The sequence below is a fragment of the Brienomyrus brachyistius genome, chromosome 21, assembly GCF_023856365.1.
Source record: "Brienomyrus brachyistius isolate T26 chromosome 21, BBRACH_0.4, whole genome shotgun sequence".
Taxonomy (NCBI): domain Eukaryota; kingdom Metazoa; phylum Chordata; class Actinopteri; order Osteoglossiformes; family Mormyridae; genus Brienomyrus; species Brienomyrus brachyistius.
In genome coordinates, this window is record NC_064553.1 from 20,046,799 (window position 1) to 20,071,668 (window position 24,870).

Consider the following 24,870-nt stretch of genomic DNA (forward strand, 5'->3'; position numbering starts at 1 on the left):
TCTAGTTTAAAATGTTATCATGTATTCTATTCAAATTATTGAAGTTACCTGGCAACTGGAATTGGCAAATACTATTGATTCCAATGAAACATTTGAAACCACAAAATCACATGAAGAAAACGTACGCTGACCGTTACTGAAACGACCTGGTATCTGTTTCATACCTCACTTTACAACACACAGGACTTTTTTTTAACAATTTAAAGGCACAAGTTATTTTACGTCATGGCCAAGCCACCTTTGCTAGTTTAATGGCAGAAAAATAGTCAAAGCCAGGCGCCTGGTCCACAAGGGATGTACTCAGTCACTGCTGTGTTTATGCTGTAAACATGCTATAAACTAATTTTTTCTAACATTTTCTTTAAGAGCTAGGTGCACTTGCACCTTGGTGGATTGCTATTATATTTGTGGATTTGCCAGGTAGAAGAAAAGAATGCTTCTCTACAGAGATACAGAAACAAATCTGCTTGTACACAATGTGAAAACGTTTCAGCAGACCATCTACAACAACAGCAGGATTCCACCAAAGTAGAGGTCTGCATTCCCGTAGAATCCATGGCAATTAAGTGCAGGGCAGGACAAACTTTCATTTTTGAATGCAGGAGCACAAGGGAAGTGACTGATATGCTCGCAGTAAAAAGAATGAAACAAGTGCTTTTTGTTATCAAACAATTATTTATTTGCATGAGTAAATAGAAAATTACACAACAAAGTATAGCACGATATCACAACATTACATTGTCTCAAAGCGCTTTAGAGCACCCTCACCCAAAGCCCCCAGTGAGTAAGCCATAGGCGACAGTGGCAAGGAAAAACTCCCTAGAAGGAAGAAACCTTGGGAGGCACCAGACTCAAAGGGGAAGCCCAAACCTCCAGGGGCCGGCAGGGAGAGTGAAAAACACACACATCAGATAACTGCAACAGGTATTCTTCTACATATCCTATACATATGCATGGTACAGTGGTTAGCACTGTTGCCTCACACCTCTGGGAACATTTATCCATTTTCTAAAACCGCTTCTCCTGTTCAGGGATGTGGGGATCAATTTGCCTTTTGGAACAGGCGGTCAGATGGATCCCAGAGGCTACAGGCACGAGGCAGGGAACAACCCAGGATGGGACACCAACCCATCACAGGGCAGGCTCACACACACAGATCACACACACACACACACACACACACACACAAACACACACACAAAAACTCACCATTCATTCACACACCATTCATAAACACCATTCACACACCAGTCACTCACACAGCATTCACTCACACACACACCATTCATAAACACCATTCACACAGCATTCACTCACACACACCATCCATAAACACCAGACACACACCAGTCACTCACACACCATTCACTCCCCATTCACACACACATAGACCATTCACATACACCATATACTCACACACGCCATTCACTCACACACGCCATTACCACTCACACACCATTCACACACCTGTCACTCACACACACCATTCACTCACCATTCTCATACACACACACCACTCACACCCATCATTACCAAACACACTCACATACCATTGACATATACCACATTCCCATTTGATGTGGACACCTTCACACTGCCTGCTTCTAGATTATTTATGTTCAGGTGTTCCACTAATAATTTGTCCACTTTAGTTCCAGCAATTTCCCAATTAAGAGCATTCAGCTGGAATTCACTGTCTACAACCTCTATCTCCACATCCATAATTTCCAATTCAAATTCTGAATTAAAACCCCTCTCTGCAGTCTCCTCCAATTTGACCTCTCCAATTTGTATTTCGACAATTTCAAATTTATCATTTACACCATCTAGCTCAAACTGGCAGAGGTCGACCACTACGGCTCCTATTTTCAGCCTGTCTTGGTGGTCATCTGCAGGCTTTATGGAGACTGTCCTTTCATTTAACAGAAAAACCTCTAACCCATGCATGTCTAACCCCTTATCCCTCCCAGGCTGGTTGATGGGTGGAGTTGCTGGGGAGCACTCTCCTTCTTCACCCCAACAGATGATCTCATCCCACTTGTCCCAGGCTGCCCAATACACATCATCCGTCCAGCTAACTGCCTTGGCAATTGGCTTTCGGGTGTGTGACACGATGGAACGGTCAGCCTGGTCAGAGGGTGATTCAGCTGGGGAGCACAGCTCTTCCTCATCTTCCCAGTCAATCACTTCCATCCACTTGTCCCAAGTTGCCCAGTATCGATCGTTGCTCCAGCTGACAGCTTTTGCAATTCGTTTGTTTCTGAATGAGGAAAAACACACAGGCAATACAATAGAGCTGTCAGTCACTCCTGGCACATGGAATTCAGTTCTGCACTGACACCTTCGCAATGAACAACTGCATTATAGCATAGGAAACTAGTTAACTTTCACATACAAGTTACATATAATCAAGACAGAAGCCTGGAACAATTTTAAATTTTACTAAATGGCAATATACTGATTTTAGTCACCAAACAAACTTTTCAGGTCTTGCTTCACTACTTTTATCTGTGTTTGTTGCAATACATCTGCCCTCTCCTGGTCTGCTGGAATATCATTGCTGTAGGCAGCACCGAGCGCAACCACCCGCATCCTCTTCCGAATGCAACATGAAAGCGCGGGAAAGCGCACGTGCAAAAGTGAAATATCATCTAGACTTTGCGGCACAGGAAACTAGCCGACTTGCACATAAAATTTAAATATAACCAACACAGTAGCCCGCAACAATATTCACTTTATTTAAAAGCAATGAACTAATTTACTCACAAGCAAGCGCAATTATTTACTAGTAAGCGCACGCGGAAAAGCGAAATATCAACTACACTTTGCGCATAAAATTTTAATATAATTAACATTGTACCCCGGAACAAAATCACTTTATTTAAAAGCAATATACTGACTTTACTCACCAAACATATTTTAATATACATGCAAATTTGACAGATACTAAATAAGAAAAATTATCCGATAAAATGGGAGCAGAAAAGCAACGTACCTCGTCATCTTGGTGCAGAAAACAAGTGAAGCTGCGTCTTTCAAACCGGCAGCGTCCCACGTGCCGAAGAGTCAAATGTAATCAAGCAACACGGCCCACACAATTAAATAATAACATCATAATAATTATAGCTCTTGTATAATTATTCTATATATTATTCTATAATTAGAGGAACAGACTTTTATAAGTTAACTTGTTCACCGAGAATAGTATACAACACCGTAAGCATATAACCCTTAAAGGATGATTAATTAAAATTCGCACATTCATCCTGCATAACATAAAACAATGACTTAAAGAGACTTAATATGAAATGAACGCTACTGTCCGAGGGCATTTATCTCCACAAATCGCTATGTAACATAATGTCTTAAATACTCAGATTTTCAGAATGACAGAATCTTAACATTTAAAACTTTGTTTTGCGATACCGATACGTAGTGATATTGGTATGTGGAACAACGTTATGTTACACACGCCTCCCACAATTCAAGAAGCTGTAGTTAGATTAAGAGCGTATTCACAATTTACCCGTTTGCCTTTTACCGTGACTGAGCACGATCCCCCACCCCAGCTGGTCTGCATTCCCCACATTGCAATTAACGATCCTGGCCTCAGCGCTTTTGTTACCGTGGGACTTTGTTATGTTGAAGAAAACATTAGAAGGGAACTTCTGTCGCACAACTGAATGAAATTTATGATTAATGCATGGCAGCATTCTCCAAGTACAGTGGGACGGACTCCCCAACGGACCGAGAGTGCTTGTGATGTAAAATACACTAAGATAATTCAGTTCCTTTAAAGAGCGGTTCTTTTAATACTCTGTATTATAATTTTCGTGTGCTGTCCCCTTAAAAAGCATATCGCCAGTATTCCTTATTCAAATTGTCCCATTAAAAACTACAGTCCCCAAACGTCAAATTGCATGCTTCTGCATGTCACCTACACTTCAGACTTCATCCTCAAAATCAAAGCAGTATTTACACAAGCGACATGTGCCATCACTTAAAGCCAATGTAACTTTTTTAAAATAAAGTCTGTTTCAACTGGATTTTTACCTAAGTAAAACAACCATTTTATGTTCTATTTATCTTAAAACTACTGAAACAAATAATTGGCTACAATGCAGTTCCGCTGTTTTGTTTGGCACCGTAAATTATGTCCTGCATTCTGTGGAAAAAAATGAAGGCTGAGGAATGTTACGTAACACAGTTAAAATGCAAAAGTTCTCTCTGGTGTAATTCACTGCATAAAACCATGGTCTTAAGTGTGGTGTCTTCTTCATAACACTCCCTGACTTTTGTATCAGTGACCTTGAGATAGGGTGGGCTGCTTTTCTTCCTTCATTTTACTAGTGTTCCTCCCTTTCCTCCCAGCCTTGGCTGGTGGTTCAGGCAGCATCACCTTCTTTTAATGGACCCAGGTGTCATTTATTTTGAAGTGCAGAAAATGTTCTAGCAGAGGTCTTAGACAATTTCTGAATTACACAGAACTCTGACTTCTTCTGAAGCTGTGAGAAATTGTTCATCTGTAATTGTTGCATTGATATTTGTTGATGTGCGTGTGCCCTCCTTGAGCAGTAAAGGGGAGATCACATGCAGAGCTGATTTTCTGTAGTTTCTTAGTCTAAATAAAAATAAAATATTCTCTTCATATAGGCTGGAAGAGCCAATTAGTTATTTCTAGAAAAATAAATAGAGCCAATGAAGGAACCAGATGTCACAGTAACACAGGTCACTGTCTGTGGTGCTGGGTGTTGGGCTGGCGCTGAAGAAATAGGATAACTGGCCAAAGTGTCCGTGTGCCTCCACTGATTACAGGACATTAGTTAACAGTAATTAGCAATCACTTATAGTTCTCATTTATAATGATGTAAAATTATAAATATATATATATCCATCCATTTTCCAAACTGCTTATCCTACTAGGTCGCGGGGGTTCCTGAGCCTATCCCAGTTCCCAATGGGCACGAGGCAGGGAACAACCTAGGATGGGGGGCCAGCCCATCGCAGGTCACACTCACATACCATTCACTCTCACATGCACACCTATGGGCAATTTAGTAACTCCAATTAGCCTCAGCATGTTTTTGATTGTGGGGGTACACCGGAGTACCCGGAGGAAACCCCACGAGGACACGGGGAGAACATGCAAACTCCACACACATGTAATCCAGGCAGAGACTCGAACCTGGGTCCCAGAGGTGTGAGGCAACAGTGTTAACCACTGCACCACCATATATATATGTAAATATATATATATATTATGGACAAAATATAATCGTGATTTAATGTATCCCTTCTGCTCTTAAAAAAGCGCAATATGTCTGAATGATGAATATGTCTATTACGTTTTAATAATCTTGTTAATATTTGTTTACCTTTTTTTCTGTAATCACTCTATGTTAAAGCAATTTTTAAATCTAGCTGTGAAATTGATGATGCTGTTGTTATTCTGACTGTCTGAACATAAGTGAGGGGATGGATGCACTATTCTATGGAGGCCTCTGAAGAGAATAAATTATCCCAATATTATATTGAGAGAGATGATTAAATCAGAGCTAGATAAGATTTTAACAACTCTGAGCTATTAGTTAAGTTCTTCCCAAATGAGTTTGATGGGCCGAAAGGCCTCCTCTCATTTGTAAATTTCTTATGTTCTAAGACATACAGTACTGTGTGAAAGTCTTAGGCAGTCCAAAGAAATGTTTAAAGCTGTTTATCTGGGTAGCAAGTGTACTTTGACTTAGAATAAATGACACAATTTAACATTAGAACATGTGCAAATTAAGAGTAACACAATAAAAACTAGTAATAACTTCTTCTGTTTTCTAAAGCGTTACTGATATCTAGTTGGATGGCTAGATGAACACCACTTCAGTTCCCAAACTTCTCCCCAGGGGCACCTCAGCCGTTCCATGATTTTGTTAAATTTCACCAACAGCTCAATTAAATAATTAATTATACTGGTTTAAAAAGTCAGTGACAGATTGACTAGCTGTACTGTATGAGGTGTGCTAGTGGCCAAGTCAAAAAATACATGGCTGCACTGGATGGTCGTTACAAATACTAGGATGATTTTAGCAGAGGTTCTGAAATGGCTAAGCTGACACACTTTGACAGGCATAATGTAGCTGAAGTTCAGCCTGTAGCTGAAGACCCTGCCCCACTGCAGAAGTTCAAGGGAATTCTGCTTTTCCTTCTCCATCACTTCCTGGATGGCCTCTTTCGAAGACCTCTTCATGCACACCCTAGCCAGATGCACTGAGAGGCTTGGCTGTGTCTTCTTGCACACGGGGCAGAGCAGGAAATGCCTGCTCGAAGCACTGGGGATAAAATAAAATAAAAAAAAGTCATAAATAAAGATTAGATTTGATTCATTACTTTTAGTTGAATAAAGAAACAGTCCAGTCATCATCAACACTGTTCGTTTCACAATGGTTTGGATAAATAACATTTGCATATCCTGATGGCTCCTAGACTGAGTAAAGTACATAATCACAGCTATTGAAACATGTTAACTAATTACTTACATTTATATTAAAATAAAATTTAATTAATTAAATTAAACTTAAGCTGCTTCAAAATATTATTTTAGGTTTGTAATGTACATAATCATAGCTATTGAAACATGTTGACTAATTACTTACATTTATATTAAAATAAAATTTAATTAATTAAATTAAACTTAAGTTGCTTCAAAATATTGTTTTAGTTTTGTAATGGATGCAATTTAAGTTTTAACAATAGCAGTCAGTGGTCAGAGACTTTTGCACAGTGTCAGTAAAGTAGAACAAGTTTATCCACAATTTCTACAGATTCTAATGAAATGAACAGTCCATTATTGGGATGGCTGAGGTCCTTCACGATCTTCTTGGCCTTGGTCCAGCACCGCCTGCTGTAGATTGAGTGCAGGTCAGGGAGCTCGGTGCAGATGGTGCGCTCAGCTGATCGCACAACCCTCTGTAGAGCTCGTCTGTCCTGCATGGTGCTGTTCCCGAACCAGGTTTCCTCCCAGAGTACGTGCAGATCAGTTGCATTGGGGAGTCCATACTGTGATGCTGAGTGAGTGTAGTAGGAGTTTGAGAGATGAAACTCCTGATGATTTACTCCCTCGGCTAACTAACCAGAACAGGATCATACCAATACCAAAATTATAAGTTTATAAATGTTTTTCACTACCCTGATTCATTCAGTTATTTCTGTTTGTTAATTCCACCCCCCAAGCAAATACATAAACAAACAAACAAACAAATATTGAGGGGGGATGTGTCAGAGGTGATAGAATCAGTGGATGAATCTAAAAAAAAAAGTCATGATTTTTTTCTCTCCAAAACATAATGCACAAAAGTTAGGTAAGACATTGACATGTTATGACAGTAGCATGATGCAGAGGAACAAACAGAAGGAAATATCAAACTAAACCTGAGTCAATTAGGACTAATTACACTAAATTAAGTGGAACACACAAAATACCTAAAACCACTTAATAAACAAACAACAAATATTGCATTAGATAAACTATACTGATGCCTGAGAGAAGTTGTTGTGCAAGCTGCAGCAAGTACGTAAGGCACAGGTGCAGAGACACTACATATAGTGCAAACTAATTTAAAAGTATACAGTACACACAATGATTCCTGAAAAATCAAAATACCGTGGAATACTAATGAAATACTTATCAGGATGATGATGATGATGATGATGATGATGATAGAAATAATAAAGAATTAGTTTAAGGTATTATGCAATTGACATGTACAATTAAAAAAGAAATTGCACCAGACATTTCCTGTGGCAAAGAAGGGTTGCTTTGTGGCATGTCGCCGACAGGATGTCATGGGCAGGAGGGTAGGCAGGCAGGGCAGCACAGGCAGAAGGGCTGGCGGGCAGCCAGAACTGTTTTGCCACTGCAGTTTGTTTTACAGTTTCATCTGCATTTGTTTCCCCAAGGTATAACAGCAGCTAATTTATGAACATGCTGCTTTTCAGAAAAGAAGTTTAATTTCCAGGAGCATGACCAGTGCACACATTTAGTGTTGACGGTTCTTTGTAAAATGGATGTCCTGTACTTTTATTGATCTGTCCGTCCGTCCATCCATCCATCCATCCATCCATCCATTTTCTAACTACTTCTGATGAAGTTCCGGGTTATGAGGTATCCTGAAGCCCAGGCAATATGGGACACACACACACACATAGGGTATACCTATCTTTATGGGGCCCGCTCATTCACTTCTATGGGATAAATGCTAACGCTAACTATGACAAGCTTAACCCCCACCCTGCCATAACCATAAGTAACCAAGCAAAATACAAGAGATTTTGCATTTCTAGTTTTTCCATAGCAGTCACAGATTTTTATAAAATAGAGTTTTCCCTTATGGGGACCAGGAAACCAGTCCCCATAAGGGAAAAAAACGGCTATTTATCACGTTATGGGGACATTGTGTCCCCATAAGGACAGGTATACCCGCTCGCACACACACACACACACATACACACACACACATGCACACAGATGGATAGATAAACACAGTTACTGTGGATGTCGATCCTGTATTAATAAGACAGAACTGTCATACTTGATAGGATCATATCCCTAGTTCTACATATGCATAATTATATTTATTACAAATGACACTTTAATGTTAATTTCTACAGCTGAACAGAAGACGCTTCAGAGAGTGGTGAGGATGACAGAGAAAATAATTCTCCAGGCTCTCTCCCATCGGTTCAAGAACTTCACTACTCACGTTGCCACAATAGATCCATTAAGATCGTAAAAGATCCCACGCACCCATAAGCTGTTTGAACTTCTGCCCTCTGGTAAACGTTACCGCAGTATGCATTGCAGAACAACCAGATTTAATAACAGCTTCTACCCCCAAGCCATCAGAATACTAAACGCTAATGAACATAAGTTTATGTGAAGCCCTTCTCTCTCTTACTCTCTGTGCACTTTATTACCACAACTGGTATTAAGTTTACTTTTTATTTATATAGTGCAATAATATAATCAGGAATGGTGCGTGAGTGTGCCCTGTGATGGGCTGGCCCCCCATTCTGGGATGTTCCGTGCCCCGTGCCCAGTGCTTCCGGGATAGGCTCCGGACCCCCCGCGACCCAGTAGGATAAGCGGTTTGGAAAATGGATGGTGGGATGGATGTATACGTAACTAACAAGGGGACTTTGCGGGTGGTTCAAGAGTATGCCCTAGGTGATACTGCTTCACTGCGTTCAGTTGGCGCTATCTGCAGACATCGTAACACTGTATGGCTCTTGTTCCGAAAAAACATTATCAAAAGAAGGAAAAAAAGAATATTTAAAGAAGACAAAAAAAAACATCCAAGGGAAAAAAATTTACAAAAAAATAATATCCGAAGAAGAAGTAAAAACATGCAAAGGAAAAAAAAAAACAAACTTTGTCCAAACAAACTTGACACTGTTGATTTAAGGACTTCAAGACACTGTAAACACAGCGGGCAGATACCTTTCCACAGTGCATTTCTGCTGATATCTTTCAGGTAAGAGCAGTGCTGATAAATGTCATCAATGAGGTAACCTTTCAAATATGGCAGTTTAAAAAATCTCCTGATATATCATGAACATTGGCTTATCAATAGTCTAAATTGAAATAATTTCTGACATAGGTTTGTTTGATGTTTAATTTTGAGTATTCCATTGGACTGTGCAAATTAAGTATTTAATTTATAGGCACTGACAAATACTGATTTAACAAATATGTAACCTTTCTACAAAATGAACACTTGTTTGTTTTTCCTTCTTCGGATATTGTTTTTTTTTTGTTAAGTTTTTTCCATTTGGATGATTTTTTTGTCTTCTTTAAATATTCTTTTTTCCTTCTTTTGATAATGTTTTTTTCGGAACAAGAGCCAGACAGTGTTACGATGTCTGCAGATAGTGCCAAACAGATAAGGTGCAAAGACAGACGCAAAAATAAAACGAAGCAATTAGAGCCAACCAGTTGCTCAGATGCTGCTGTAGTGATTGAAGAACTTTTGTCGGAAGTTGACATAATGTCTTTTAACATTTGCTTTCATAGCGCTGTTCTACATTAAACATTTTGAAACGAAGCAGCCGAACTCGTGCCAGCGGTAGGAAACGCGTCGAAGTTTCCCGACTCGACGCTGGAAAAGGCAGGGGCCGGACTGACTGTAGGGGGCGTGGCCAGAGACAGCCTGGCCACTGTTCCAAATCATGGGTGCATGTTACAAGTCCGGAACATATTTTAACTTAGTACTAACTTAGCATCATATTTGATCTAATTCGACTGAATATTCCAGGTTTCCATCTCTCATGCATCTGGTGTGACGTGTTTTCAGACTCTCAGGCTGGCGCAAAGAAATCTTACGGCAAGTCTATTTTACACTAGTATAAACGTAAAATCAGCGACACCAAAGGCGTTGGAGTAGTTTGCAAAACCTACAGACTATTTAAAAGGTAACACAACTGTTACATAGGTTTTATATCCGTGTGTCAGGGTGTGCAGACTTGTGGCGAATTGAACGTCTGACTCCGGTCAGCTGAGCAAAGTTGGTAACCTTGGTATTGTGTGTAGGAGATTCGGTATAACTATAATTTCGTTCTCCATTTACATGCCGGAAGTGTCTTTAAGTGTTATGTAGTTTTGCCTGAAACGCAAAAATAAAAGAAAGCAATCAGAGCTAACCAGCTGCTGCTGTAGTGATTGAAGAACTTTTGTCGGAAGTTGGATTCGAACCCACACCTTACTTCGGAGAACAGAATACACCTTACTTCGGAAGGCTGTTTACTTTGAGTCGGGCGAATGAGACCACTCGGCCATGGGGCAGTTTCCAGTTGAGCCCTAAGGAGTAGGTTAAGTCCAGCCTTGGCTTCCAAGCTGACGTTTTTCTACATATGTGCTTGTGTATCATGGACAGTAAGAGGGGGCAGGCAAGGAGAGAATTTCTCTTTGGTGATCAATAGAGTGTTATTATTATAACGTCTAAAACGTATGATGGTCTGTCGATAAATCAATAACAATATGAATGAAGTCAATGTTTATCTAAAGAAATCAGAATGACAGTATATGTTATTTAACAACCTGAACACAACACGAAACGTTAGCAGTAACATATGATGCTCTGCTGCCTTCAGTGAAAGTCCTGACATAATGTCTTTTAACATTTGCTTTCATAGCGCTGTTCTACATTAAACATTTTGAAACGAAGCAGCCGAACTCGTGCCAGCGGTAGGAAACGCGTCGAAGTTTCCCGACTCGACGCTGGAAAAGGCAGGGGCCGGACTGACTGTAGGGGGCGTGGCCAGAGACAGCCTGGCCACTGTTCCAAATCATGGGTGCATGTTACAAGTCCGGAACATATTTTAACTTAGTACTAACTTAGCATCATATTTGATCTAATTCGACTGAATATTCCAGGTTTCCATCTCTCATGCATCTGGTGTGACGTGTTTTCAGACTCTCAGGCTGGCGCAAAGAAATCTTACGGCAAGTCTATTTTACACTAGTATAAACGTAAAATCAGCGACACCAAAGGCGTTGGAGTAGCTTGCAAAACCTACAGACTATTTAAAAGGTAACACAACTGTTACATAGGTTTTATATCCGTGTGTCAGGGTGTGCAGACTTGTGGCGAATTGAACGTCTGACTCCGGTCAGCTGAGCAAAGTTGGTAACCTTGGTATTGTGTGTAGGAGATTCGGTATAACTATAATTTCGTTCTCCATTTACATGCCGGAAGTGTCTTTAAGTGTTATGTAGTTTTGCCTGAAACGCAAAAATAAAAGAAAGCAATCAGAGCTAACCAGCTGCTGCTGTAGTGATTGAAGAACTTTTGTCGGAAGTTGGATTCGAACCCACACCTTACTTCGGAGAACAGAATACACCTTACTTCGGAAGGCTGTTTACTTTGAGTTGGGCGAATGAGACCACTCGGCCATGGGGCAGTTTCCAGTTAAGCCCTAAGGAGTAGGTTAAGTCCAGCCTTGGCTTCCAAGCTGACGTTTTTCTACATATGTGCTCGTGTATCATGGACAGTAAGAGGGGGCAGGCAAGGAGAGAATTTCTCTCTCTTTGGGGATCAATAGAGTGTTGTTATTATAACGTCTAAAACGTATGATGGTCTGTCGATAAATCAATAACAATATCAATGAAGTCAATGTTTATCTAAAGAAATCAGAATTCAGGAAAAGCCAGGGGCCGGACCAAGTGTAGGGGGCGTGGCCAGAGACAGCCTGCTGACTGTTCCAAATCATGGGTGCATGTTACAAGTCCGGAACATATTTTAACTTAGTACTAACTTAGCATCATATTTGATCTGATTCGACTGAATATCCCAGGTTTCCATCTCTCATGCATCTGGTGTGACGTGTTTTCAGACTCTCAGGCTGGCGCAAAGAAATCTTACGGGAATTGAACGTCTCACTCCGGTCAGCTGACCAAAGTTGGTAACCTTGGTATTGTGTGTAGGAGATTCGGTATAACTATAATTTCGTTCTCCATTTACATGCCCGTAGTGTCTTTAAGTGTTATGTAGTTTTGCCTGAAACGCAAAAATAAAACAAAGCAATTAAAGCCAAGCAGTTGCTCAAATTCTGCTGTAGCGATTGAAGAACTTTTGTCGGAAGCCGGATTCGAACCCACGCCTTACTTCGGAGAACAGAATACACCTTACTTTGAACGGCCATTTAAGCTGCGTCGAAGGTTGAGACCGCTCGGCCATGGGGCAGTTTCCAGTTGAACCCTAAGGAGTAGGTTAAGTCCAGCCTTGGCTTCCAAGCTGACGTTTTTCGACATATGTGCTCGTGTATCATGGACAGTAAGAGGGGGCAGGCAAGGAGAGAATTTCTCTCTCTTTGGGGATCAATAGAGTGTTGCTATTATAACGTCTAAAACGTATGATGGTCTGTCGATAAATCAATAACAATATCAATGAAGTCAATGTTTATCTAAAGAAATCAGAATTCAGGAAAAGCCAGGGGCCGGACCGAGTGTAGGGGGCGTGGCCAGAGACAGCCTGCTGACTGTTCCAAATCATGGGTGCATGTTACAAGTCCGGAACATATTTTAACTTAGTACTAACTTAGCATCATATTTGATCTGATTCGACTGAATATCCCAGGTTTCCATCTCTCATGCATCTGGTGTGACGTGTTTTCAGACTCTCAGGCTGGCGCAAAGAAATCTTACGGGAATTGAACGTCTCACTCCGGTCAGCTGACCAAAGTTGGTAACCTTGGTATTGTGTGTAGGAGATTCGGTATAACTATAATTTCGTTCTCCATTTACATGCCCGTAGTGTCTTTAAGTGTTATGTAGTTTTGCCTGAAACGCAAAAATAAAAGAAAGCAATTAAAGCCAAGCAGTTGCTCAAATTCTGCTGTAGCGATTGAAGAACTTTTGTCGGAAGCTGGATTCGAACCCACGCCTTACTTCGGAGAACAGAATACACCTTACTTTGAACGGCCATTTAAGCTGCGTCGAAGGTTGAGACCGCTCGGCCATGGGGCAGTTTCCAGTTGAACCCTAAGGAGTAGGTTAAGTCCAGCCTTGGCTTCCAAGCTGACGTTTTTCTACATATGTGCTCGTGTATCATGGACAGTAAGAGGGGGCAGGCAAGGAGAGAATTTCTCTCTCTTTGGGGATCAATAGAGTGTTGCTATTATAACGTCTAAAACGTATGATGGTCTGTCGATAAATCAATAACAATATCAATGAAGTCAATGTTTATCTAAAGAAATCAGAATTCAGGAAAAGCCAGGGGCCGGACCGAGTGTAGGGGGCGTGGCCAGAGACAGCCTGCTGACTGTTCCAAATCATGGGTGCATGTTACAAGTCCGGAACATATTTTAACTTAGTACTAACTTAGCATCATATTTGATCTGATTCGACTGAATATCCCAGGTTTCCATCTCTCATGCATCTGGTGTGACGTGTTTTCAGACTCTCAGGCTGGCGCAAAGAAATCTTACGGGAATTGAACGTCTCACTCCGGTCAGCTGACCAAAGTTGGTAACCTTGGTATTGTGTGTAGGAGATTCGGTATAACTATAATTTCGTTCTCCATTTACATGCCCGTAGTGTCTTTAAGTGTTATGTAGTTTTGCCTGAAACGCAAAAATAAAACAAAGCAATTAAAGCCAAGCAGTTGCTCAAATTCTGCTGTAGCGATTGAAGAACTTTTGTCGGAAGCCGGATTCGAACCCACGCCTTACTTCGGAGAACAGAATACACCTTACTTTGAACGGCCATTTAAGCTGCGTCGAAGGTTGAGACCGCTCGGCCATGGGGCAGTTTCCAGTTGAACCCTAAGGAGTAGGTTAAGTCCAGCCTTGGCTTCCAAGCTGACGTTTTTCGACATATGTGCTCGTGTATCATGGACAGTAAGAGGGGGCAGGCAAGGAGAGAATTTCTCTCTCTTTGGGGATCAATAGAGTGTTGCTATTATAACGTCTAAAACGTATGATGGTCTGTCGATAAATCAATAACAATATCAATGAAGTCAATGTTTATCTAAAGAAATCAGAATTCAGGAAAAGCCAGGGGCCGGACCGAGTGTAGGGGGCGTGGCCAGAGACAGCCTGCTGACTGTTCCAAATCATGGGTGCATGTTACAAGTCCGGAACATATTTTAACTTAGTACTAACTTAGCATCATATTTGATCTGATTCGACTGAATATCCCAGGTTTCCATCTCTCATGCATCTGGTGTGACGTGTTTTCAGACTCTCAGGCTGGCGCAAAGAAATCTTACGGGAATTGAACGTCTCACTCCGGTCAGCTGACCAAAGTTGGTAACCTTGGTATTGTGTGTAGGAGATTCGGTATAACTATAATTTCGTTCTCCATTTACATGCCCGTAGTGTCTTTAAGTGTTATGTAGTTTTGCCTGAAACGCAAAAATAAAACAAAGCAATTAAAGCCAAGCAGTTGCTCAAATTCTGCTGTAGCGATTGAAGAACTTTTGTCGGAAGCCGGATTCGAACCCACGCCTTACTTCGGAGAACAGAATACACCTTACTTTGAACGGCCATTTAAGCTGCGTCGAAGGTTGAGACCGCTTGGCCATGGGGCAGTTTCCAGTTGAACCCTAAGGAGTAGGTTAAGTCCAGCCTTGGCTTCCAAGCTGACGTTTTTCGACATATGTGCTCGTGTATCATGGACAGTAAGAGGGGGCAGGCAAGGAGAGAATTTCTCTCTCTTTGGGGATCAATAGAGTGTTGCTATTATAACGTCTAAAACGTATGATGGTCTGTCGATAAATCAATAACAATATCAATGAAGTCAATGTTTATCTAAAGAAATCAGAATTCAGGAAAAGCCAGGGGCCGGACCGAGTGTAGGGGGCGTGGCCAGAGACAGCCTGCTGACTGTTCCAAATCATGGGTGCATGTTACAAGTCCGGAACATATTTTAACTTAGTACTAACTTAGCATCATATTTGATCTGATTCGACTGAATATCCCAGGTTTCCATCTCTCATGCATCTGGTGTGACGTGTTTTCAGACTCTCAGGCTGGCGCAAAGAAATCTTACGGGAATTGAACGTCTCACTCCGGTCAGCTGACCAAAGTTGGTAACCTTGGTATTGTGTGTAGGAGATTCGGTATAACTATAATTTCGTTCTCCATTTACATGCCCGTAGTGTCTTTAAGTGTTATGTAGTTTTGCCTGAAACGCAAAAATGAAACAAAGCAATTAAAGCCAAGCAGTTGCTCAAATTCTGCTGTAGCGATTGAAGAACTTTTGTCGGAAGCTGGATTCGAACCCATGCCTTACTTCGGAGAACAGAATACACCTTACTTTGAACGGCCATTTAAGCTGCGTCGAAGGTTGAGACCGCTCGGCCATGGGGCAGTATCCAGTTGAACCCTAAGGAGTAGGTTAAGTCCAGCCTTGGCTTCCAAGCTGACGTTTTTCTACATATGTGCTCGTGTATCATGGACAGTAAGAGGGGGCAGGCAAGGAGAGAATTTCTCTCTCTTTGGGGATCAATAGAGTGTTGCTATTATAACGTCTAAAACGTATGATGGTCTGTCGATAAATCAATAACAATATGAATGAAGTCAATGTTTATCTAAAGAAATCAGAATGACAGTGTATGTTATTTAACAACCTGAACACAACACGAAACGTTAGCAGTAACATATGATGCTCTGCTGCCTTCAGTGAAAGTCCTAATTGCTTTGTTTTATTTTTGCGTTTCAGGCAAAACTACATAACACTTAAAGACACTAGACAAAAGTTCTTCAATCGCTACAGCAGAATTTGAGCAACTATCTGGCTTTAATTGCTTTGTTTTATTTCTGCGTTTCAGGCAAAACTACATAACACTTAAAGACACTACGGGCATGTAAATGGAGAACGAAATTATAGTTATACCGAATCTCCTACACACAATACCAAGGTTACCAACTTTGGTCAGCTGACCGGAGTGAGACGTTCAATTCCCGTAAGATTTCTTTGCGCCAGCCTGAGAGTCTGAAAACACGTCACACCAGATGCATGAGAGATGGAAACCTGGGATATTCAGTCGAATCAGATCAAATATGATGCTAAGTTAGTACTAAGTTAAAATATGTTCCGGACTTGTAACATGCACCCATGATTTGGAACAGTCAGCAGGCTGTCTCTGGCCACGCCCCCTACACTCGGTCCGGCCCCTGGCTTTTCCTGAATTCTGATTTCTTTAGATAAACATTGACTTCATTGATATTGTTATTGATTTATCGACAGACCATCATACGTTTTAGACGTTATAATAGCAACACTCTATTGATCCCCAAAGAGAGAGAAATTCTCTCCTTGCCTGCCCCCTCTTACTGTCCATGATACACGAGCACATATGTAGAAAGACGTCAGCTTGGAAGCCAAGGCTGGACTTAACCTACTCCTTAGGGTTCAACTGGAATCTGCCCCATGGCCGAGCGGTCTCAACCTTCGACGCAGCTTAAATGGCCGTTCAAAGTAAGGTGTATTCTGTTCTCCGAAGTAAGGCGTGGGTTCGAATCCAGCTTCCGACAAAAGTTCTTCAATCGCTACAGCAGAATTTGAGCAACTGCTTGGCTTTAATTGCTTTGTTTTATTTTTGCGTTTCAGGCAAAACTACATAACACTTAAAGACACTACGGGCATGTAAATGGAGAACGAAATTATAGTTATACCGAATCTCCTACACACAATACCAAGGTTACCAACTTTGGTCAGCTGACCGGAGTGAGACGTTCAATTCCCGTAAGATTTCTTTGCGCCAGCCTGAGAGTCTGAAAACACGTCACACCAGATGCATGAGAGATGGAAACCTGGGATATTCAGTCGAATCAGATCAAATATGATGCTAAGTTAGTACTAAGTTAAAATATGTTCCGGACTTGTAACATGCACCCATGATTTGGAACAGTCAGCAGGCTGTCTCTGGCCACGCCCCCTACACTCGGTCCGGCCCCTGGCTTTTCCTGAATTCTGATTTCTTTAGATAAACATTGACTTCATTGATATTGTTATTGATTTATCGACAGACCATCATACGTTTTAGACGTTATAATAACAACACTCTATTGATCCCGAAAGAGAGAGAAATTCTCTCCTTGCCTGCCCCCTCTTACTGTCCATGATACACAAGCACATATGTAGAAAAACGTCAGCTTGGAAGCCAAGGCTGGACTTAACCTACTCCTTAGGGTTCAACTGGAAACTGCCCCATGGCCGAGCGGTCTCAACCTTCGATGCAGCTTAAATGGCCGTTCGAAGTAAGGTGTATTCTGTTCTCCGAAGTAAGGCGTGGGTTCGAATCCGGCTTCCGACAAAAGTTCTTCAATCGCTACAGCAGAATTTGAGCCACTATCTGGCTTTAATTGCTTTTTTTATTTCTGCGTTTCAGGCAAAACTACATAACACTTAAAGACACTACGGGCATGTAAATGGAGAACGAAATTATAGTTATACCGAATCTCCTACACACAATACCAAGGTTACCAACTTTGGTCAGCTGACCGGAGTGAGACGTTCAATTCCCGTAAGATTTCTTTGCGCCAGCCTGAGAGTCTGAAAACACGTCACACCAGATGCATGAGAGATGGAAACCTGGGATATTCAGTCGAATCAGATCAAATATGATGCTAAGTTAGTACTAAGTTAAAATATGTTCCGGACTTGTAACATGCACCCATGATTTGGAACAGTCAGCAGGCTGTCTCTGGCCACGCCCCCTACACTCGGTCCAGCCCCTGGCTTTTCCTGAATTCTGATTTCTTTAGATAAACATTGACTTCATTGATATTGTTATTGATTTATCGACAGACCATCATACGTTTTAGACGTTATAATAACAACACTCTATTGATCCCCAAAGAGAGAGAAATTCTCTCCTTGCCTGCCCCCTCTTACTGTCCATGATACACAAGCACATATGTAGAAAAACGTCAGCTTGGAAGCCAAGGCTGGACTTAACCTACTCCTTAGGGTTCAATTGGAAACTGCCCCATGGCCGAGCGGTCTCAACCTTCGATGCAGCTTAAATGGCCGTTCAAAGTAAGGTGTATTCTGTTCTCCGAAGTAAGGCGTGGGTTCGAATCCGGCTTCCGACAAAAGTTCTTCAATCGCTACAGCAGAATTTGAGCCACTATCTGGCTTTAATTGCTTTGTTTTATTTCTGCGTTTCAGGCAAAACTACATAACACTTAAAGACACTACGGGCATGTAAATGGAGAACGAAATTATAGTTATACCGAATCTCCTACACACAATACCAAGGTTACCAACTTTGGTCAGCTGACCGGAGTGAGACGTTCAATTCCCGTAAGATTTCTTTGCGCCAGCCTGAGAGTCTGAAAACACGTCACACCAGATGCATGAGAGATGGAAACCTGGGATATTCAGTCGAATCAGATCAAATATGATGCTAAGTTAGTACTAAGTTAAAATATGTTCCGGACTTGTAACATGCACCCATGATTTGGAACAGTCAGCAGGCTGTCTCTGGCCACGCCCCCTACACTCGGTCCGGCCCCTGGCTTTTCCTGAATTCTGATTTCTTTAGATAAACATTGACTTCATTGATATTGTTATTGATTTATCGACAGACCATCATACGTTTTAGACGTTATAATAACAACACTCTATTGATCCCCAAAGAGAGAGAAATTCTCTCCTTGCCTGCCCCCTCTTACTGTCCATGATACACGAGCACATATGTAGAAAAACGTCAGCTTGGAAGCCAAGGCTGGACTTAACCTACTCCTTAGGGTTCAACTGGAAACTGCCCCATGGCCGAGCGGTCTCAACCTTCGACGCAGCTTAAATGGCCGTTCAAAGTAAGGTGTATTCTGTTCTCCGAAGTAAGGCGTGAGTTCGAATCCGGCTTCCGACAAAAGTTCTTCAATCGCTACAGCAGAATTTGAGCAACTATCTGGCTTTAATTGCTTTGTTTTATTTTTGCGTTTCAGGCAAAACTACATAACACTTAAAGACACTACGGGCATGTAAATGGAGAACGAAATTATAGTTATACCGAATCTCCTACACACAATACCAAGGTTACCAACTTTGGTCAGCTGACCGGAGTGAGACGTTCAATTCCCGTAAGATTTCTTTGCGCCAGCCTGAGAGTCTGAAAACACGTCACACCAGATGCATGAGAGATGGAAACCTGGGATATTCAGTCGAATCAGATCAAATATGATGCTAAGTTAGTACTAAGTTAAAATATGTTCCGGACTTGTAACATGCACCCATGATTTGGAACAGTCAGCAGGCTGTCTCTGGCCACGCCCCCTACACTCGGTCCGGCCCCTGGCTTTTCCTGAATTCTGATTTCTTTAGATAAACATTGACTTCATTGATATTGTTATTGATTTATCGACAGACCATCATACGTTTTAGACGTTATAATAACAACACTCTATTGATCCCCAAAGAGAGAGAAATTCTCTCCTTGCCTGCCCCCTCTTACTGTCCATGATACACGAGCACATATGTAGAAAAACGTCAGCTTGGAAGCCAAGGCTGGACTTAACCTACTCCTTAGGGTTCAACTGGAAACTGCCCCATGGCCGAGCGGTCTCAACCTTCGACGCAGCTTAAATGGCCGTTCAAAGTAAGGTGTATTCTGTTCTCCGAAGTAAGGCGTGGGTTCGAATCCAGCTTCCGACAAAAGTTCTTCAATCGCTACAGCAGAATTTGAGCAACTGCTTGGCTTTAATTGCTTTGTTTTATTTTTGCGTTTCAGGCAAAACTACATAACACTTAAAGACACTACGGGCATGTAAATGGAGAACGAAATTATAGTTATACCGAATCTCCTACACACAATACCAAGGTTACCAACTTTGGTCAGCTGACCGGAGTCAGACGTTCAATTCCCGTAAGATTTCTTTGCGCCAGCCTGAGAGTCTGAAAACACGTCACACCAGATGCATGAGAGATGGAAACCTGGGATATTCAGTCGAATCAGATCAAATATGATGCTAAGTTACTACTAAGTTAAAATATGTTCCGGACTTGTAACATGCACCCATGATTTGGAACAGTCAGCAGGCTGTCTCTGGCCACGCCCCCTACACTCGGTCCGGCCCCTGGCTTTTCCTGAATTCTGATTTCTTTAGATAAACATTGACTTCATTGATATTGTTATTGATTTATCGACAGACCATCATACGTTTTAGACGTTATAATAGCAACACTCTATTGATCCCCAAAGAGAGAGAAATTCTCTCCTTGCCTGCCCCCTCTTACTGTCCATGATACACGAGCACATATGTAGAAAAACGTCAGCTTGGAAGCCAAGGCTGGACTTAACCTACTCCTTAGGGTTCAACTGGAAACTGCCCCATGGCCGAGCGGTCTCAACCTTCGACGCAGCTTAAATGGCCGTTCAAAGTTAGGTGTATTCTGTTCTCCGAAGTAAGGCGTGGGTTCGAAACCAGCTTCCGACAAAAGTTCTTCAATCGCTACAGCAGAATTTGAGCAACTGCTTGGCTTTAATTGCTTTCTTTTATTTTTGCGTTTCAGGCAAAACTACATAACACTTAAAGACACTACGGGCATGTAAATGGAGAACGAAATTATAGTTATACCGAATCTCCTACACACAATACCAAGGTTACCAACTTTGGTCAGCTGACCGGAATGAGACGTTCAATTCCCGTAAGATTTCTTTGCGCCAGCCTGAGAGTCTGAAAACACGTCACACCAGATGCATGAGAGATGGAAACCTGGGATATTCAGTCGAATCAGATCAAATATGATGCTAAGTTAGTACTAAGTTAAAATATGTTCCGGACTTGTAACATGCACCCATGATTTGGAACAGTCAGCAGGCTGTCTCTGGCCACGCCCCCTACACTCGTTCCGGCCCCTGGCTTTTCCTGAATTCTGATTTCTTTAGATAAACATTGACTTCATTGATATTGTTATTGATTTATCGACAGACCATCATACGTTTTAGACGTTATAATAGCAACACTCTATTGATCCCCAAAGAGAGAGAAATTCTCTCCTTGCCTGCCCCCTCTTACTGTCCATGATACACGAGCACATATGTAGAAAAACGTCAGCTTGGAAGCCAAGGCTGGACTTAACCTACTCCTTAGGGTTCAACTGGAAACTGCCCCATGGCCGAGCGGTCTCAACCTTCGACGCAGCTTAAATGGCCGTTCAAAGTAAGGTGTATTCTGTTCTCCGAAGTAAGGCGTGGGTTCGAATCCAGCTTCCGACAAAAGTTCTTCAATCGCTACAGCAGAATTTGAGCAACTGCTTGGCTTTAATTGCTTTCTTTTATTTTTGCGTTTCAGGCAAAACTACATAACACTTAAAGACACTACGGGCATGTAAATGGAGAACGAAATTATAGTTATACCGAATCTCCTACACACAATACCAAGGTTACCAACTTTGGTCAGCTGACCGGAGTGAGACGTTCAATTCCCGTAAGATTTCTTTGCGCCAGCCTGAGAGTCTGAAAACACGTCACACCAGATGCATGAGAGATGGAAACCTGGGATATTCAGTCGAATCAGATCAAATATGATGCTAAGTTAGTACTAAGTTAAAATATGTTCCGGACTTGTAACATGCACCCATGATTTGGAACAGTCAGCAGGCTGTCTCTGGCCACGCCCCCTACACTCGGTCCGGCCCCTGGCTTTTCCTGAATTCTGATTTCTTTAGATAAACATTGACTTCATTGATATTGTTATTGATTTATCGACAGACCATCATACGTTTTAGACGTTATAATAGCAACACTCTATTGATCCCCAAAGAGAGAGAAATTCTCTCCTTGCCTGCCCCCTCTTACTGTCCATGATACACGAGCACATATGTAGAAAAACGTCAGCTTGGAAGCCAAGGCTGGACTTAACCTACTCCTTAGGGTTCAACTGGAATCTGCCCCATGGCCGAGCGGTCTCAACCTTCGACGCAGCTTAAATGGCCGTTCAAAGTAAGGTGTATTCTGTTCTCCGAAGTAAGGCGTGGGTTCGAATCCAGCTTCCGACAAAAGTTCTTCAATCGCTACAGCAGAATTTGAGCAACTGCTTGGCTTTAATTGCTTTGTTTTATTTTTGCGTTTCAGGCAAAACTACATAACACTTAAAGACACTACGGGCATGTAAATGGAGAACGAAATTATAGTTATACCGAATCTCCTACACACAATACCAAGGTTACCAACTTTGGTCAGCTGACCGGAGTGAGACGTTCAATTCCCGTAAGATTTCTTTGCGCCAGCCTGAGAGTCTGAAAACACGTCACACCAGATGCATGAGAGATGGAAACCTGGGATATTCAGTCGAATCAGATCAAATATGATGCTAAGTTAGTACTAAGTTAAAATATGTTCCGGACTTGTAACATGCACCCATGATTTGGAACAGTCAGCAGGCTGTCTCTGGCCACGCCCCCTACACTCGGTCCGGCCCCTGGCTTTTCCTGAATTCTGATTTCTTTAGATAAACATTGACTTCATTGATATTGTTATTGATTTATCGACAGACCATCATACGTTTTAGACGTTATAATAACAACACTCTATTGATCCCGAAAGAGAGAGAAATTCTCTCCTTGCCTGCCCCCTCTTACTGTCCATGATACACAAGCACATATGTAGAAAAACGTCAGCTTGGAAGCCAAGGCTGGACTTAACCTACTCCTTAGGGTTCAACTGGAAACTGCCCCATGGCCGAGCGGTCTCAACCTTCGATGCAGCTTAAATGGCCGTTCAAAGTAAGGTGTATTCTGTTCTCCGAAGTAAGGCGTGGGTTCGAATCCGGCTTCCGACAAAAGTTCTTCAATCGCTACAGCAGAATTTGAGCCACTATCTGGCTTTAATTGCTTTTTTTATTTCTGCGTTTCAGGCAAAACTACATAACACTTAAAGACACTACGGGCATGTAAATGGAGAACGAAATTATAGTTATACCGAATCTCCTACACACAATACCAAGGTTACCAACTTTGGTCAGCTGACCGGAGTGAGACGTTCAATTCCCGTAAGATTTCTTTGCGCCAGCCTGAGAGTCTGAAAACACGTCACACCAGATGCATGAGAGATGGAAACCTGGGATATTCAGTCGAATCAGATCAAATATGATGCTAAGTTAGTACTAAGTTAAAATATGTTCCGGACTTGTAACATGCACCCATGATTTGGAACAGTCAGCAGGCTGTCTCTGGCCACGCCCCCTACACTCGGTCCAGCCCCTGGCTTTTCCTGAATTCTGATTTCTTTAGATAAACATTGACTTCATTGATATTGTTATTGATTTATCGACAGACCATCATACGTTTTAGACGTTATAATAACAACACTCTATTGATCCCCAAAGAGAGAGAAATTCTCTCCTTGCCTGCCCCCTCTTACTGTCCATGATACACAAGCACATATGTAGAAAAACGTCAGCTTGGAAGCCAAGGCTGGACTTAACCTACTCCTTAGGGTTCAATTGGAAACTGCCCCATGGCCGAGCGGTCTCAACCTTCGATGCAGCTTAAATGGCCGTTCAAAGTAAGGTGTATTCTGTTCTCCGAAGTAAGGCGTGGGTTCGAATCCGGCTTCCGACAAAAGTTCTTCAATCGCTACAGCAGAATTTGAGCCACTATCTGGCTTTAATTGCTTTGTTTTATTTCTGCGTTTCAGGCAAAACTACATAACACTTAAAGACACTACGGGCATGTAAATGGAGAACGAAATTATAGTTATACCGAATCTCCTACACACAATACCAAGGTTACCAACTTTGGTCAGCTGACCGGAGTGAGACGTTCAATTCCCGTAAGATTTCTTTGCGCCAGCCTGAGAGTCTGAAAACACGTCACACCAGATGCATGAGTGATGGAAACCTGGGATATTCAGTCGAATCAGATCAAATATGATGCTAAGTTAGTACTAAGTTAAAATATGTTCCGGACTTGTAACATGCACCCATGATTTGGAACAGTCAGCAGGCTGTCTCTGGCCACGCCCCCTACACTCGGTCCGGCCCCTGGCTTTTCCTGAATTCTGATTTCTTTAGATAAACATTGACTTCATTGATATTGTTATTGATTTATCGACAGACCATCATACGTTTTAGACGTTATAATAACAACACTCTATTGATCCCCAAAGAGAGAGAAATTCTCTCCTTGCCTGCCCCCTCTTACTGTCCATGATACACGAGCACATATGTAGAAAAACGTCAGCTTGGAAGCCAAGGCTGGACTTAACCTACTCCTTAGGGTTCAACTGGAAACTGCCCCATGGCCGAGCGGTCTCAACCTTCGACGCAGCTTAAATGGCCGTTCAAAGTAAGGTGTATTCTGTTCTCCGAAGTAAGGCGTGAGTTCGAATCCGGCTTCCGACAAAAGTTCTTCAATCGCTACAGCAGAATTTG

The 24,870-nt window shown here is 41.9% G+C and overlaps 2 protein-coding genes across 2 annotated transcripts in view; both read right to left on the reverse strand.

Moving 5' to 3' along the window:
* Positions 1 to 24,870, reverse strand: part of LOC125717169 (protein NYNRIN-like) — a 143,398-nt gene that overhangs the window by 58,342 nt on the left and 60,186 nt on the right. The window lies entirely within an intron of this gene.
* On the reverse strand, positions 1,532 to 3,096 carry LOC125717173 (uncharacterized). The gene is made up of 2 exons (XM_048990179.1): positions 2,996 to 3,096; positions 1,532 to 2,260 (listed from the first exon to the last, which is right to left on the reverse strand). Exons 1-2 carry the CDS (start codon positions 3,001 to 3,003, stop codon positions 1,543 to 1,545), a joined length of 726 nt encoding a protein of 241 aa, XP_048846136.1. The 5' UTR covers positions 3,004 to 3,096; the 3' UTR covers positions 1,532 to 1,542.